At 39.6% G+C, this 18,712-nt stretch overlaps 1 protein-coding gene across 1 annotated transcript in view; it reads left to right on the forward strand.

The window, feature by feature from the left end:
* The window catches only part of ABCA4 (ATP binding cassette subfamily A member 4), a gene marked incomplete at its 5' end in the record, with an annotated part of 116,519 nt that overhangs the window by 70,003 nt on the left and 27,804 nt on the right, over positions 1-18,712 (forward strand). The window contains 11 exons of the mRNA XM_083360249.1: positions 697-836; positions 1,270-1,407; positions 3,188-3,378; positions 6,138-6,231; positions 7,379-7,584; positions 8,097-8,145; positions 8,692-8,903; positions 10,833-10,957; positions 12,907-13,005; positions 15,345-15,534; positions 18,100-18,194. Coding sequence (XP_083216375.1) covers positions 697-836; positions 1,270-1,407; positions 3,188-3,378; positions 6,138-6,231; positions 7,379-7,584; positions 8,097-8,145; positions 8,692-8,903; positions 10,833-10,957; positions 12,907-13,005; positions 15,345-15,534; positions 18,100-18,194 — 1,539 coding nt within the window. The remainder of the gene's footprint in view (positions 1-696; positions 837-1,269; positions 1,408-3,187; positions 3,379-6,137; positions 6,232-7,378; positions 7,585-8,096; positions 8,146-8,691; positions 8,904-10,832; positions 10,958-12,906; positions 13,006-15,344; positions 15,535-18,099; positions 18,195-18,712) is intronic.

Below are 18,712 nucleotides of genomic sequence, written 5' to 3' on the forward strand. Positions count from 1 at the left end.
CAGGCAGGAAACCCTATAGTATAGGGTTTCCTGCCTGAGCAGGGGGTTGGACTAGGTGACCTCCAAGGTCCCTTCCAACTGTCTAGACTCTAGACCACAGGTCTGCAACCCGCGGCTCCCAGTCTTCTGCCATGTGCAATCCCCCCCCCAAAAAAGTGGGAGTAAAAAAGTTCAACCAATCAATTCAAATATGCAGGGTAGGTGCATATCTCACCTTGGCTCCACTCTTCAGTCAAACCCTGTTCTGCGCATGCGCGCATGTATGTTCATGTGCACACATTTTTTGCGGCTCCCAGTTTTTCCTTTTGTGAGGGAACCGGTTCCGAGTGGCTCTTTCACTGTTTCAGGTTGCTGACTTCTGCTCTAGACAGACCAAGACAGATGCTTTTCAGCCTATGAAAGGACTCTCCATAGCTGCCAAAGAGCTTTCCTATACTCTCAGATACCATTTCTAATGGATTGTGTTCTCTCCTCTTTCATAATTAATGAAGCCCCTCCCTTCCTCTCCTCTCCTCTCCCTCCCTCACACAATTAAAGCACTTGGAAAAATTTCTTCCAATACTGCATGCCTATCTCTTTTGCCCCTGAAAAACCAGGGTTTGTACATTTTTGAAGAAATATGAAAAGCAACAAATGCAATATTCTTTGTTTCCTTTGGTCAATTAAATCTACCATGTTGTTTTTCTTCTTCCTTAGCCTTACTGTTGCAGAACACATTCAGTTCTATGCCCGGTTGAAAGGAAGAAGCAAAGCAGAGGCAAAACTGGAAACGGAAAAGATCCTGGAAGACATTGGCCTGCCACAGAAAAGGAATGAGGAGGCTCAAAACCTGTCAGGTGTAGAAGTTGGAGAACCATAATTTGTCCAAATGGCTACAATAATCTGATCTTGCTCTGTATTAAGACTGTATTTCTATCTTTATTTTTGCAAGACTTTCTGAGCATTTTGTAAGAAAAAGGTTGAATACACATATTAAATAAGAAATCAATTTCAGAGCAATGCTTTGTTTGTCCGATGGTAGAACCCAAACAAGAATCATATGGCATCTTGAAGTATAGCATACTTTCTCCGCTTTAAACTTTTATGCATATTAACCCATGTTATAAATGACCATCTTTGAGTTTCTACTAGACTTTGTAAAGTTGACTCAAATATTTGATGTGAATTCTCTTGTGTGCTACCCAAAAGCAAACTGTCCTCTATTAAAGTAGCCCTTTCTTGGATAAAAATGTATGTTTTAAATTTTCTCCCCCTATTTCCTTTATTTAGGTGGCATGCAACGGAAACTCTCTGTTGCCATTGCTTTTGTGGGTGAAGCAAAAGTAGTAGTTCTAGATGAGCCAACATCTGGAGTGGATCCATACTCCAGACGCTCTATTTGGGATCTCCTTCTGAAATACCGCTCAGGTAATTTTATTTTTTTTAAAGTAACTCTGGCTTTAAAACAACTTTATATAGCACTATATAAATCATGAGTTATTTGATAACAGTTCGGGTGTGTACGTGTATTCTGTGTTGAGTGTATGTTGTGTATTCCACAGCAGCTGCACAAAAGCCCCTCTCCCTCCCTCCCTCCCTCCCTTCTTTCTTTCTTTCTTTCTTTCTTTCTTTCTTTCTTTCTTTCTTTCTTTCTTTCTTTCTTTCTTTCTTTCTCTCTCTCTCTCTTTCTTTCCTTCCTTCCTTCCTTCCTTCCTTCCTTCCTTCCTTTCTTTCTTTCTTTCTTTCTTTCTTTCTTTCTTTCTTTCTTTCTTTCATGACAAGATGACACACATTCTCTAACAAAGGGGGAAGGTGGGAAAGAACACCTGCCTCTAAACATGCAACATTACACATTTTGTCTTGCTTTATTGGTTGACAAGCCTTTGTAGTCTAAAACCTAAGGCTGTTATGACATAACTAAAAGCAGTGAGCATATCCAACACACTTTCTCTTCTTATTTTCTCCACAACAGCAAACTGAGGTGGGTTGGGCTGAGGGACATCAAACTGACTCTCTCTCTCATTGTCTATGTACCAATAATTATATTTTCCTTCTGAAAATAGGATTCCCATTAAAATAAAAAAGTAGCAGTCATAAAGTTCATGGACTTTATGGTGTTATGTCAATGCCCCTTCATCTTTCCAAATGCACTGAGTAACTCTCTGGGAGCCATTAGCTTGTTTATTGTGACTAAACATGACAAGATGACACACATTCTCCGACAAAGGGGGAAGGTGGGAAATAACACCTGTCTCTAACATGCAACTTTACATATTTTGTCTTGCTTTGTTGGTTGACAAGCCTTTGTAGTCTAAAACTTAAGGCTGTTAAGATATAACTAATTATGTATGGGCAGTGTTTTGACAGATGCACTTGACCCTTTCCTCATTATTAACTGGGTACTCAGCCATGGGGGAAGCTATTATTTGGATGAATAAATTTAATGGATAATCATATTTCATTTAATAAAAGCAATGCTGGATTATTATGAAAAAGTAATAGACATGTTGAGCTGAAAAATGCCAGAAAAATATTAATTTCATTTCTTTCATTATGTCAATTACAGCCTGTATTAGAAATCAGTCATATGACTTTTGTCAGATGATGTACAGTGACTGTTTAGATCTTTGTATGATTGTGATAAGTCTGCCTTTTTTAGTTTATGAATGATAAATATTTTAAGTTTATTTTATTGACCTCTGCAAGCCAGAAACCTTTCCAGATCCAGATGGAATGTTCAAATTCTTCCAGTAAACATTTTCTGCTGTGTTTCAGGAGAAAATAATGTTGTTTCTCTTGATCTCTGTACAATCCAAATATTATAGGGTGTTTAAGCCACGGGAAAGCAATCCTAGGTAAAAATGGTTATAAAACTGGGTGCAGTCATGTGATCACTTACCACTGTAATTCCAGGGTCAATTACAGTCCTAAGTCAATTGCCAACAATATGTTCTCAACATTTTGTGCCTTGTGGCACAGAAAGATTGCCCACTTCTAATGTAGATATTTGAAAAATGGGGAGATGTAAACATTGCGTATCCTTCTCTCTGCCTCATCCTCATCCTCATCCTGACAGATTATCCGTGTTTGAAATAGCATGAAGTGGCCAGGATAAAGGGTTCCTGTGTGCACATCTGTACACTCCTCTGCATCAATCCCAGGTTTGAATGCCCGAAGGATGCTTGACAGATCTGTTGCTTCCACTCAGGCAGAACCATCATACTGTCTACCCATCACATGGACGAGGCCGATATCCTTGGAGATCGCATTGCCATCGTTTCCCGAGGAAAGTTGCACTGCTCAGGATCACCTGTTTTCTTAAAGAACTCCTTTGGATCAGGCTTTTATCTCACCTTGGTTCGCAAGATGAAAAGTGTTGAAAATGGTCAAAAGAATGAAGTAAGTGGTTAGCACCGTTTTTGCACAAATCCTCTGCAAACAGCATTTGCCCCCACAGTGAATACAGATATTGTGAGTGACATCATAATTACCGTACATACATTTTATTCAGGGGAAGAATCAAGTGGCATTACTAAATAACGTCTCGGCTGGCCCTTAAATATCAGTTGTGCTACATTCTGTGCTATTTCCGTGGCAAAAATGAATGCGAAGCAAAAGAATGAAAGTGCCATAGAATGTGTATTTATTCATATCCCACTGTTATTGTTTTTATAACTAATTCAGGTCATTGATGGAGGAATCTTGGCTGATAGTGGTTGGGTGGGAAGTGATAGCTAAAGAGTTACACTGAAGCTGTGGAGCTCAGGAAGGAATACACTTAAGTTGAAAGAGAAAGGAAGAGTAAGTCACATAAAAAGTAGGGTAGAGTGGGTAACAGAACTGGTAGATTGAAAGGACAAAGAATTAATTGCCCGTATAACTGCAGTATAATTAAAAACTAAATATGTTTGGATAACTGCAGGACCTTGTGTCTGGGTTTATATCTGAAGATGGGTCAAAAACTTCAATCACTCCAAAATTGTGCTGCACATGTTCTAACGGGGACTAGATAATCAGATGATGCAAGTATGTTTCCAGGCCCAGTTCAAAGTTCAAGAAATGAGGTGGATGGCTACTGAGTAAGGAGGCTTTCTGAGTTGTGGGATTCCACTTAAGAAGCTCCTTCCAGGAAGGCATGGTTGGTACCCATATTATCATTATTCCCGCTCCAAAGGCATTCCTCCCAGGCACTTCTATAGTTTCCTATTCAATTTCATTTGGATTGCCTTACGATAAGTACCCACTGTAGTTTTTGATATGGCGCAATAGTGCCCCCTAAAGCATCGGGGAAGTTGAATTAACAGAAAACGTCCACAAAACGTTGCTTCCCTTTAATCCTATTAATAGCGTGGCATAACAAGTGGAATCTAGAGATGGAACCCATTATCATTCCATCAGGAGTCACTAGGAAGGTGGTTTATAGACACTAGCAAATCCTGATTTGCTAGGTAGGCTCATGAGTTCAGAGCAGGGTATTTTATGAGCAAAATGGCAATCTGTTCCCCCCCAAAGGATGGCTTTTAATTATCCTCCATATTCTCTGAACTGAGGCGGGGGGAAGAGGAAGAGGAAGTGGAAGTGGAGGGTAAACCTCTTGTGAACAGCCTGGATGTGTTGAAACTCAGTATCTTATTCAAGGATATGATAAATATCTAGTTCAGTTAGATTAGCCTGGTTGTATTTGATTGTTTTGAATTCTCATTGTGTGTCAGTAACCTTCCCTTGCTTTTCTTTGCATTCTCTTTCCCCTAATCAACCCCTTTTAATCTAAAGATATGACTTTGTTGATTTCATCAGGGAAATTGACATTTTAAAAAACATCAACATTTAGATATAGCATGGTTCTATATCTAGGCCTTATGTTTCCGGACAGGACAACGTTTGCGCGTTCTGTATTTCTAAATTTTGGCAAAGGGATATAAAACATCCTTCCTTCCTATTTTCTTAAAGCTGATCTCAAGGGAGAAGCCACCAGTAGTACTAGTCCTGCACTGTTTGCCTCTCAGCTACCAAACCCACCAGGGTTGTCCAACCTTGGCAATTTTAAGATTTGTGGACTTCAGTTCCCAGGATTGGGCTGGGGAATTCTGGGAATTGAAGTCCACAAGTCATAAAGTTGCCAAGGTTGGGCACCCCTGCATTAGACTGTATATCATAAAAGGCTTAGTCCTAAACATCTCACCCCAAAACACCTAATCTAAACTAAAAGCAGCTGAGAAGGAGCTATTCATCTCCAGGATCATGACTGATAGTCTGATAGGCAGAAGCAGAGTCTTGTCAGTGACACCAATAATGAAACATTCCAAAAGGGGCAGCTCCACTTTTTTTTTAGGTAATAATTGAAGAGATGTGTTGTTCACCAGGAATCTGTAGGATAACAGTTTACTCTAAGATCAGAGTGCCTTATAAATTACCTAGTGTGTAAGTTTTTAATTCCTTTTTTTAAAAAAAAATACTGGTTTAGTTTTTGTTGTTATTGTTTTTAAGAATAGTTTATTCCTTTATGAAGGTTATATATTCCTCTTTGGGACTTTAAATAAAATACCCCATTGCCAATATGTAGCAATTCCGTAGAAGTCAACTATAGGCAGTCTTCGAACTTACGACCTCAACTGGGATCAGAATTTCTGCTGCTAAGCAAGGCAGTTGTTCGGTGAGCCATGCCTGATTTTACAACCTTTTTTTTTTTTGCCATGTCTGTTATGCGAATCATTGCAGTTGTTAAGTGAATCTGGCTTCCCTCATTGACTTAGTTTGTTGGAAATGGGATGCTGCAACTGTTGTAAATATATGTGGTTGCCAAACACCTGAGCCTGGATCACCTGATTCTGGGGATACTGCAGCAGTTGTAAATGTGAGGAATCAGATGTAAGTCCCTTTTTTCAGCACTGTTGTAATTTCGAAAAGTCATTAAATGAAAGGTTTTAAGATGAGGACTATCTGTAATAAATATATATTTATTAAAACTACTCTTATTATAAGTGAGGTGCCATTCTAGATCGGCAACCTCATGGGTCCTGAGCTGAGTCTTAGCTCACGCAGATACTGTATGTTTTCCCTAAGATTAAGGAAAAAGCTGGAAATGTTCCCACTGTGTGACTATATGTATTCTGTAATACGAACATACTGAAAAGACAGATAATATTGTCTTCTTTCAGACCTCCTGTAGCCTAGGATCCAAGTGTTCATGTTCCTGCTCCAGCTGCCATGCATTCGTGGACAAAGGGGGTACTGTTGAAGAGGAACTAGAGGGTAAGAACAGGGTTTGTGTCACATGTTCATTGCACAATGTTATAATATGGAACTGGCTTATTCACTTTCACAAACAATGGGTCTATCAGCGGTTATTCAGCATAATATGTAAATAGAGTTTCAGAGGACAAGATGTTTAGAAAAACCATTGGGGAGTGGCCGTGATAAAACTCTCCTTGGAGGCCTCTGGCATAAAAGGCTATTTGTGTTCAGCAGGATTCTTGTGCTTCTATTATACACACATTATGTCATTTTGGACTACTTTTTGTAATCCCAACATTATCACAATTCCAGCTTTTGAACAAATGACTCTTGATCAAGGACTTCTATAGTTATTAGAATGCGTACAATAGCTGACTCAGGAATTCTGGGAGTTGAAGTCCATGAGTCATAAAAGAGCCAAGGTTGCCTACCCCTGTGCTAGATGAACCATACTATAAGAGACAATCATTTTAGATTTTAGATTTTTGTTCTATTAGAAGAAGAGGCAGTGTTATAAAAATGGGATATGATAGCTGACTCAGGAATTCTGGGAGTTGAAGTCCATGAGTCATAAAAGAGCCAAGGTTGCCTACCCCTGCCCTATAAGAAAGAATATATATAGCTTAGAACTGTGGAGACCTTGGTGCTCTCTGAGCTTGGTTGTTTGCTTTCAGACATTTCATTACCCAACTAGATAACATCATCCATGTGAGTGAGTATGGGGTCTGCTCCTTCTTTATACAGTCTGCAGAAACTTACCCTACCAGTTCTGAGGGGTGGAGGGGTTGCAATCGAGCAGGAAAAAATACCCTAATCAAGAAACTACCAGAACTGGAAAGGCAAGCTACTGTAAAAAAACAGATAGACCCAGCGGTGGGATTCAGCCAGCTCGCACCAGTTCAGCAGAATCGGTAGCTAATTTTTTGTTGCCCAGGCCCAGAATGGACTTCCGGGAACAGCATCCACACAGAGAACCGGTTGTTCACATGTTTGAATCCCATCACTGGATAGACCCCACACTCACACTAACAAAGTTACTTGGATAACGACACATCTGCAAAGCAAGCAATCAAGTTCAGAAGACCACCAAGTTCTCTCACCTCCTTTTATAGATCTAATAATATACAACCGATCTATAAATAATTCACTTTATTTCCTCAACTAGGTAACGTGAATGAATTGAATGAAATTATCCACCATCATGTTCCAGAGGCACAGTTAATTGAAAGTATTGGTCAAGAACTTGTCTATCTTCTACCAAATAAGAATTTTAAAGAACGAGCCTATTCCAGTCTTTTCAGAGAATTGGAGGAAACCCTGGCTGATGTGGGACTCAGCAGTTTTGGGATCTCAGATACACCACTTGAAGAGGTTGGTAATCTTCAGATATTCAAGCACTTTACCTTGGTCCAGTCCTTGCTTTCCTATTTTGGATGAATGCCAGATGTTTGTGTTTTTGGAGAGGTAGAAATCATTTTTATAAGGCAGTTATTTTTTTCTGCATTGTAATAACAAGTATTGCTATAGTAATAATAACTATTAAATTAGAACTATTTGGTGGGAAGATAGGAGTTGTAATTTAACGCATCTGAAGACACCAAACTAAAGATAACCAGGTTAAGGGGATAAGAGGGATAAAGATGTGATAGTTGGTATAATCATATGCTAACTTTATATTTATACTATAGTTAGTATATTTCTTCCTATTACCCTATTTTTTAGATTATTTTGTACTCTTTTGGAGTTTTTAAAACATTGATTAAAAATAAAATGAGAAGAGCAAGATTTCTTCATTTATGTTGCATTGGGGGTGGGATATGCCTAAAGATGCCAGCGCTTACTTTGCTTCCAACACAGCATCTTCTCATGCACCTGTCTTTCAGGTTTTCTTGAAGGTTACAACTGAGGCTGACCTTGGAATACTCAATACAGGTATATATTCCATGATCAAGTCTCCGAAAGCCAAAGTTGTTGTGAAAAGTCTCCCATATTTTAATACTACAAATTTAGCTGCTAATTCCAGTATACCTCTTACTACCTATAACATTCAGTACAGTAGTGGTCACTCAAATCTGAGGATGCCGCTTCCAGAAGTCTGTTCTGGGCCTGGGCAACAAAAAATTAGCTACGGGTTCTGCCAAACTGATATATATATATTCCTTGACTTACGACAATTGGGATCAGTATATATATATGCCCAAATTTTGACTGTGGGGAATGCTGCCATGGTTGTAAGTGTGAGGACCAGGTGTTAGTCACTTTTTTCAGTGTGGTTGTAACCTCAGTCACTAAACAAATGGTTTAGAGTAAACTGTAAAGATAGTTCACAGACTGATGTTAAAACTTTAAAAATCTATTGTTATAATGTCTAAACTTCAGTCTTGAAGGAATAAATGGATCTCTGACTTGTAGGACTAAAATATTTTTCATTGTGCCCTAAACAAAATCGGCATGGGCATTCTAATTTGCAAAATCCAGGAGCTGCACAGGAGAATGCTTCTGCTGGGGCCAAAGAAGGCGTCTCCAAAAGAGCTTCAAGACATAGTTGTCCTTCTCTTGATGGAGATAAGGATGATGGAAAAGGATCTTGGCAAAATAAAGGTGGCCAGCTTATACTTCAGCAGATTAAAGCTCTTCTCTTCAAACGTTTCCATCATACCACCCGTAGTATCAAAGACCTCTTGGCTCAGGTACATGTTTACTATTTTTTTCCAAATGACATATATCTAATGCAGGGGTGTCAAACTCAATTTCATTGAGGGCCGCATCAGCATTGCGGTTGCCCTCAAGGGGCCGGGTGGGTATGGCCAGGGTGGGCGTGGCCTACTGGGTGGGCGTGGCTAGAGTGTGTATGGCCTACTGAGTGGGCATGGCCAGCTCTACATCATTCGCATCAAGGGTGCCTATGGGGGCCTGGGCAGGAGTGGGACAGATCTGAAGGTCTCTGGCAGAAGGAGGGTCTCTGGGCCAGGGCCAAGACAGAGGGGGCCGTTCCCTCACTGTTTCCAGGATGGCTTCGCGGGCCACATGAAACCACTTTGTGGGCCGGATCCGGCCCCCGGGCCTTGTGTTTGACATGTCTGATCTAATGAATAAGTCTATTATAGTTCTAGTCTCCAGAGTCTACATCAGGGCATCAAACTGCCAGCCCACGGGCCGGTTTCATCATACCGAAGCTGCGCCCACCCCATTGCCGGCAATGCAAAAAGAGTCGCAATACGTTGTGACACATCACGTGACATGGCAAGTTTGACACCCGTGGTCCACTTTATAGAATCAACTATCCCTGTTCGGTATTTTAAGTATTCAGTGATTAAGATGTTGGGCTGAGATCAAAAAGATCCAAATTCAGGTTTCCTTCAAACATGGAATTCACAAGGATCTTTCGGACCCTTTCTATTCTCTCTGAAACTAATCTATTTTGCAAGGTTATTGTTGTGAAAATGAACGCCTAGAAGAAAAGCTAGACATAAATATAACAAACGAATAAAAATGTCCTAGAATGAGAATTTATACCACACATACATAGCTTAGAACAATCCTTCGGCTAGGTATTTATATCCTGGAGAGTTTGGCAATAGTTTGCACGTATTCTTCATACAGTGGTTCCAGATCCAGGAAAGCCTGTCCGAAAGCTTAGAAAGCCACTGGTCAGCAATACTAAACTAGATTAATCAATGCAGTTTCCTAGGCTTTTTTAGTCTTATCTTATATAACCGAGAAACCATTAGTAAGAAAGTCTCATTTATGTGTTCTTCCATAACTATGGGAGGATTTTAAAAAAACAACCCAGAAATGTAGAAATTGAGATTTACTGGGTAACCACATGTTTGATGCTTGGGGCGAATTACAAACAGGATTAGATAGATTTCCAGCACAAAAGTATTGACTCTGGATCTTTTGTGTCTTATATCTGATGTAGACATTAATGGTTAGAATCTTCTTGTGTCTTATATCAGACATAGACATTAATGGTTAGAATACAGCAGACATGTCAAACACAAGGCCCGGGAGCCGGATCCGGCCCGCGAAGTGGTTTCATGCGGCCCGCGAAGCCATCCTGGAAACAGTGAGGGAACAGCCCCCACTGCCTTGGCCCTGGCCCAGAGACCCTCCTTCTGCCAGAGACCCTCAGATCTGTCCCACTCCTGCCCAGGCCCCCATAGGCACCCTCGATACGAACAATGTAGAGCTGGCCACACCCACCCAGTAGGCCATACGCACTTTAGCCATGCCCACCCAGTAGGCCACGCCCACCCAGGCCATACCCACCGGCCCCCTGAGGGCAACCGCAATGCTGATGCAGCCCTCAATGAAATTGAGTTTGACACCCCTGGAATACAGTATTGCAGTGGTTAGAATGCAGTATTGCAGGCTAATTCTGCCAACTGCCACCAGTTCAATTCTCACCAGCTCAAGGTTGACTCAGCCTTTAATCCTTCCGAGGTCTGTAAAATGAGGAGCCAGATTATTTGGGGGCAATATGCTGACTCTGTAAACCACTTAGAGAAGGGCGTAAAGCACTGTGAAGCGGTATATAAATCTAAGTGTTATTGCTATTGCTATTAATAGCATACTATCTGAAAGCAGGTATCTGACATATTCCATATTGCCGGCAGATTGTTCTACCTGCTAGCTTTGTGTTGCTGGCTCTGATACTTACAGTCATCATCCCTCCATTTGGTGAATATCCCAGTCTAACCCTCCACCCTTGGATCTATGGACATCAGTTTACTTTCTTCAGGTCAGAGGATTCCTTAGTATGCTTATTTTTGAAGTAACCTTGTCTCTGATGTTTCCTACATTCTGGCTAGCACAGAAGCTAGTTAATCCAATCCTTTCTGTAAGATATTCTTTTTCAGATTTCTGTTTTAAGCCAGTCTATACCTATTGCTGACTTTGCTTTGCTCTTGAACATATTTCTCTCACTAGCTAAACTGTGCGATACAGAAATTAAATTAAATTAAATACCTGCTGCCAGCATCAAGCTCCCTTCGTCCAGTGCACTCCCACAGGGAGGGTCTTCTCAGGGTGCCACTGGTAAAAGATTGCCGGCGGATAACACCCAGGGGGAGGGCCTTCTCAGTGGGTGTGCCTGCCCTCTGGAACCAGCTGCCCGTGGAGCTCAGGACTGCCCCCGACCTCCGTTCATTCCGCCGGGACCTGAAAACCTGGCTCTTCGAGCTCTCTGGCCCAGGCTGAGAATTTTAATTTTAATTTTAACTGGGGTTTTTATTTGTTCAGGGATTGATATAATTTTTTAATTGTTTTTAACTTTTGTATTTTTCGTTTTAATCACCCTGTAAACCGCCCTGAGTCCTTTGGGAAAGGGCGGTATATAAATATAATAAAATAAATAAATAAATAAATTATGTAGATAAGGTATGGCTAAATAAATGGGAATAATTGTTATTTATGGCCATATTTATAATCATAAACATATTATACTTTTATTGGTTATTGCTCTTCCTTTTTGTTTTTCTGTAAATATTTTTATTTTAACTGCACTGTAAGCTGCAGAGAGCCGGTTCTGATTATCGCGATACATTAACATAATAGTTTAACCTGATACATCATAACACAGTTCTGTAAATGGAGAAGATGATATATTTTATTATTCAAGTTGAGCTTAATTCCTCGTGATTTCATGGGCAAGTTCATGTAACTTTCTGAGCAACTCTTCTTTGCTCTTATCTTTTTTCTACATTATTTTTTACTTTAACAGTAGTCTTACATATATATATCTGTGGGGTTTTCCGGTGTATCCCTATCCATATTCTAACCTGATCTGCCCCTGATTGGCATTCAAGATCAGATAAAATTAGCTAGACTAATTTAGTTGAAGATCACATATATGAGCAACATTTTCCTATTTGTATCATAGCTAGATATCACCTATGATTCTCATCATCTCAGTTTGCAGAGGCTAGATATGTTGAGTTTCAGGAGGTTGCCCCCACTCCATCCTCAGACTTTCACTTCTCAGGATTTTTTTTAAAAAAATCTCTTGATATATGGAGAAAGGAGCTGTCTTTTTTTTTTAATGTACAAAGAAACACTAAGTAATTAGAGTTTTGATGGATTACAATCTATCCCAGACCCATGAATTATATGAATATTTAGTTTTCCAGAAAGAAGGCTGACTCATAATTAGATAATTTTTTTTCACTTTGTTGAGATATGATGGTGCATTGACCTAAGTCTAGTACCAGGAACACGGTGGACGGAGTTGTTTACAGTGCTAATGGGTGCAACATGGGGCCAGATAATTCTGGAGAAGGGCTTCCATGTTGTGACTAAAAGTCCATGCGGACTTGACAGCATATAAAAAACAACAGCATTAGAATGAATTGGGGGGGGAAACTGTTGGATGAGCAGGCTGTGTGAATTGCAAATGTTCAGTCACAAGTACTCTACTATCTTACCTTTTATATAAAACTATTTCCCATTTGTTAACCAGGACTATGCATGCATGTCTTTGCTTATTGTGTCTTTGAGAAATTAAAACTTTGTAGCAAACAACAATGTAAATTTTTAATTTTTTTTTTGTAATCTTTATGAAATGTACAGGACTCTTCTAAAATTGGGTAGTTAATTAGTAATATCTGCAGCGATTCTGATGGTTTTCATTTGCAGTTGTATTCTTCTGTAGTTAATCTCTTTTTATAATCTAAATCTCACCAATCTCATTAGCAATGAACGGCCTGGCAGCGAACAAATGGTTTCTCTTAGTGATGCCTTTTTAAAGAAACCAGGATTTGGAAATCGTTGCTTGAAGAAAGAACCCCTTCAGTAAGTGTTTTCTCTCTCTCTCTCTCTCTCTCTCTCTCTCTCTCTCTCTCTCTCTCTCTCTCTCTCTCTCTCTCTCACACACACACACACACACACACACTCTGTTTTTAACAAGATAAAGTCCCTTCATCCCACAACATTAAGCAAGAGCCTATGAACAATAGATGGTTTTAAGTTACATCCAATGGAATGAAAGAGACTTTAGTTAATCACAACCAGATTAAGTCCCACTGATCTCTATCACTGACTAAATGTGGAACTTATCTTAAATGCTATATTATTATCCTCCGATGATTACTGATTGCCTTACCTATAGCATTACTGTCTCTCTGGGTTTCTTTTCCAATGTGTGATGCAAGACTCCTAATAGAAGAACTGCATTAAGGAAGAAATAGGGTGGTGAGATTAAGTCACTTGGTTATAAATATTTTATAACCAAATAAAGATTACACAGCTTTTATTTTAATTGATCAGTCTGTCGAGATAGTTTAGAATCAAGAAATAACATTAAGAAAATCTGGCTAGATTCATATGAGTTACTTCTACTGCATCTATTAGAAATAAAACCATTTTGGTTTAATTTGATTTATAATTAAATGTATGCAAAATTTGATCTAAATAAACTGATGTTCATGTTGGCTGTAAATTCTACAAACTGAATGCTAACATATCTGGAAGGCATCATCTTGGGAATGGTTTGTCTAAGTGTTTGTTTTTTACTTCTCTTTCCATCTGTTCATTTTCTCCTTGCATTGTCTTCTAAGAGATGGAATTTTGTGCTGCATCTGACTTAAGGAATTTCAGCCCACACAAATTAAAAATAGTGCAAGCCATCTTACTTTTTGATGTCCTCCCTGGAACAAATACTACCCCCAAAGGAGCAAACAGTTCATTTTTAGTTATTTTGTTTTGGCAATCAGCCAAAATACATAGGAATAAACAGGAGGGTGATAACCCCGGAAAGATTTGCCTTCTGAACATTGAGTAAAAGTAGTGATTTGAAGAAAATACAAAGTTGATAGTGGCATCAAAGGATAAAACAAAATAAGAAGTGAAAAAGAACCGGTTGTTAATATACTGTGTTTCCCTGAAAATAAGATCCAACTGGAAAATAAGCCCTAGCGTGATTTTTTCCCCAGGATGCTTTTCTATAAGCCACACCTCTCCTTCTTCACCCGCAACAAGAGGCTCTTTAGCTCTTCTTCACTTTCTGCCATTAGAGTGGTATCATCTGCATATCTTAGGTTGTTGATATTTCTCAGGGGCTGCCACAAAGAAGAGGCAGGCAAGCTATTCTCCAAAGCACCCGAAGGCAGGACAAGAAGCAATGGATGGAAACTAATCAAGGAGAGAAGAAAGCTAGAACTAAGGAGAAACTTCCTGACAGTTAGAACAATTAACCAGTGGAACAACCTGCCTCCAGAAGCTGTGAATGCTCCAACACTGGAAGTTTTTAAGAAGAGACTGGACAGCCGTTTGTCTGAAATGGTGTAGGGTTTCCTGCCTGAGCAGGGGGTTGGACTAGATGACCTCTAAGGTCACCTCCAACTTTACTATTATGATTATGATTAAGCACAAAACAAACTATTCTATGGGATAGAAGGATGTGTAAAACCAGGTATTATCATTTATGTATTTTTTTTAAAAAAAGATGGGTCTTGCCTAGATATATTAGAACAGTTTTACTAGCAATTCTATGGAATCTATTACTCTAGTCTAGGGAGGTGGTGAAAGAGGAAGACACTGTTTCTCTGACTATTTATGTTGCTGTTTAATAAAGAAGTTAAATAAGTCTGAAGATTCTAGGAAGCAGTTCCCTGAGTTACTCTCTTTAAATATGGAAAGTCACCTGATAAATGGAGTTGGAGTGGCCCAACCTACGTCCCTAGAGGTTTTCAGACAGAGTATGGTTATGAATCACAGATGGATGGATTGAATCTGCACTGAGCAGAAAGCAGGAATAGATGACCTCTGAGATTCCTTCAAACTCTATGATTGTATGTAGTCTCTGAAAAACTTGAATAAAATTCCCGCCAAAAGTTTGTAACCTTTTATGCAACAGAAAGGGAAAGTAATGATATTAATTGTATTTAAATATAAATTTAAATAAAATGCCATTTAATTTTAATTATTAGACATGAAATTAATTATTTTTATATGGCTTCTGCATGGAAAAAATCCACAGGATTGTGATGAAGAGAACCGAATGTAATTCATTTCTGTTTGAAGAATATTTAGGAGGCATTCCCTTGGATTTTTGAGAAGTATAAATACAATAATTCTGCAGGTTCATGTGTGATCACTTTGATGTTTACACTGGGTTTTGTATCCCTGCATAGTAACTACCCTTGCATTGCTACATCGATGGCCTGGAGGACACCACCTGTCCCTTACCATGTGTCTGCTCTTTTTCGGAATAACACATGGAGTCCTGACCACCCCTCACCTGCGTGTGAATGCAGCACTAGGAAGAAACTCACCATGATACCAGAGTGTCCACTGGGAGCGGGTGGTCTTCCTCCACCACAGGTACTGTTTGAGTATCAACTACTAATACGAAGCACTGTGACTTTTGTTGAATTAGATTTACAGTGGGAGGGAAGATCGGGATAACATATTCACTAGGCAGATATATTGACATGGAAGAATACCATTTTTTTAAAAAAAATATTTGCAAAAAAATATAGTATTAGTGTTCACCCTAATCATCCTAATAACCAGAAGTTTGTTTTGTTTATATTCCCTCATTCCTTCAGTAGTTTAGAGTGGCATATGCTGCTTTCTTTCGCCTTTTTTTTTCTCTCAACAATCCACCATTCTGTGATCAGAGGAGTCTTCAGGATGTGATGTTGTCCTTAAAATTGTGCCATAAATTCAGCTTCTTTTCCATGTCGGTGCAAAACCACATATTTATTTTTGGGATAGGGCTTATATTAGGCCCACCCCCAAAAAATCAAGCTAGGGCTTATTTTCAGGGTAGGCCTTACTTTTGGGAAAACATGGTATACTACTTTAGATACAATCAGAGTAGTAGAATTAATATTATCAGGTCTTCTGTATTTCTGGTTCAATATGTGGTTCAAAGAATCTCAGCAACACTCATTTTGACATTACCTCTTTTTGATCCCCTCCCCCTTTATGGTGCCTCTGATTGAGCTGAGATAGACTTTCTGGCCCAAAGTTCCTCACCACTGGGTGAGTTTTTCCGATTAATGGTTATGACTGAATGATTAATGGTAGATTTGAACCTGGATCTCCCTACTTCTGATTCAGCACCTTAATTACTATAAGTTTTGCTTTCCTTTGTTTTTGTCTTTGACCATAAATCAATAAAGCAAAATAACAAAGTCCTCTGGGCTGATTGTAATTTACTGAAATAGTTTTAGAAACTTTAAATTTGGGGGAGTGTGTGCATTTTTTTAAGGAAATATAGAACATTAAGTTAGGGGCTACTCAGCTGCAAAATCTGGATGACCTCTAGGTGGCAGCACAGATATAGAGAAGACCTGATAATATTAATTCTACTACTCTGATTGTATCTAAAGTAGTATACCGTGTTTCCCCAAAAGTAAGGCCTACCCTGAAAATAAGCCCTAGCTTGATTTTTGGGGGGTGGGCCGAATATAAGCCCTATCCCAAAAATAAACCTTAGTTTTGGGGTGAGGCACACACCAAAATCAAACTAGGGCAGAGATGAGGGCGTGGAGCTGCCCCCACGCACACCGCACCCACTTACCTTGTAGCCAGGCCTCTTCTTGCTGGCCCACTTCTGCATCTTTTGCAGCCAGGCCTGCATTTCTCAGTCACAGGACTTTCCGGAAGGCCACTGCAGCCAAGAACAGAGCTATAGATTCAATCCATAGCTCGGTTCTGCAAGACCTCTGGAAAGGCCTGACTGCAAAATGCAGACCAGAACGCAGCTGCAGAATGAAGCTACTCCTTCAGCCGTAGAAGAAGTGGACCTGCTGGGCGGGGCTGTCGGTGTCAGAGTAAGACATCTCCCGAAAATAAGACCTGGTGCCTCTTTTGGAGGCCAAAAAAAAAATGACCCAGTCTTACTTTCGGGGAAACACGGTAGTACATTGCGATCATATAAAATTTAGAATACTCTCCAAAGCTCTAGTTCAAAAGTGACAAAGAACATTTTAGGAATGTAAGTATCATGGGACTTTCCCAGCCTGGGAACTCAAGCTCACCAAAGCCCTGTTACACATTCCATCCAGAATGAGTACAGGTTGGAAAAGACTGCGAAGAGATGATAAACTGCAATCAAAGGGCATCAGTAATGAGAATTTTGATCACAAGTTCTTTTTAAGGGTACACAGAGATTTTATTTAGCCCCTTGTCAATACAAAATAAGAATACATAATCACATAAATTGTTCTTTCTACAAAACAGGGATATATTAGGGAACTATTTCCAGACTGCTTTGCCAAAAGTTACTGGATGGGTTATAAAATTGCTATTACTTCAAAGAAAATAAACCCATATATTTGCTACAGGAAGGCAACACTGCCTCTCAGTGGTTAAATTCACATTCTTTGCTAACTACAAAATTGTATATTGTACAGAATTGTATATTTAATCAATTATCACAATTTCAAAACATGAATTCATTTAAAATTGCAGGAAATATGAAGAGTGTTCTGGCACTTAAAAGGCTAAGCAATTATTGAGTAAGTTTTTGTAACTCACAGTCCGTTGCATTGAACTGATTAGACTTTGAACAGTGCCACAAGACTGTTGTATATTTATTCACTAAAATTACGAATGTATATGTGTGTTTAAATTTTTATAGCTGTGTTACAGTAAAAGTCAGGATTTAAATGTCACTTGCCAACATTTTCAGCTCCCTGCTTACAAATCTTTTGAAGCGTTTAGCAAATCCAGTGTGGCTTATAGTTATTTTATGTGGCTTGAGATCAAAATATACAAATAAAATCCCAAAGGAAGACAAAGCAGCTTTCAGGTGCCAGTAAAATAACATTCCTTTCAGTCTAAAACTTCCCTATGAGGTCTTTTCTTGCCTCTGAATCTCTGACATACTAAATTATAACCACTAAGAATTTAATGAGTATTTTCTTCATCTTATAGAGGGTTCAGCATAGCACAGAAATTCTTCAGGATCTCACTTACCGAAATATTTCTGATTTCTTGGTGAAAACATACCCCACCCTAATAAGAAGCAGGTAGGTTGGGACTTTTCTATTTATGTGTTTTCAAATTCAGAAGTTATAATGGCAGGTTCCCATATAAAACTAGTAAAAAAATAATTATACAATAGCTTTGTGTGATGAATGATTCTAGCTAGGAATCTGTGGCAGTTGGTATGAATGGATTGTTAGTATGGCCCTAAGACGCGGTGGCTCAGTGGGTTAGGACACTGAGCTTGTCGATCAGAAGGTCGGCAGTTTGGCAGGTCGAATCCCGAGTGCCGCGTAACAGAGTGAGCGCCTGTTACTCGTCCCAGCTTCTGCCCACCTAGCAGTTCGAAAGCACCTAAAAATGCAAGTAAAAAATAGGGACCACCACGGTGGGAAGGTAACAGCGTTCCGTGCGCCTTTGGCGTCTAGTCATGCCGGCCACATGACCACGGAGACGTCCTCGGACAAGCGCTGGCTCTTCGGCTTTGAAACGGAGATGAGCACCGGCCCCTAGAGTCGGAAACGACTAGCACGCATGTGTGGAGGAACCTTTACCTTTACCT

The sequence above is a fragment of the Vipera ursinii genome, assembly GCF_947247035.1.
Source record: "Vipera ursinii genome assembly, chromosome: 3".
Classification (NCBI taxonomy): Eukaryota; Metazoa; Chordata; class Lepidosauria; order Squamata; family Viperidae; genus Vipera; species Vipera ursinii.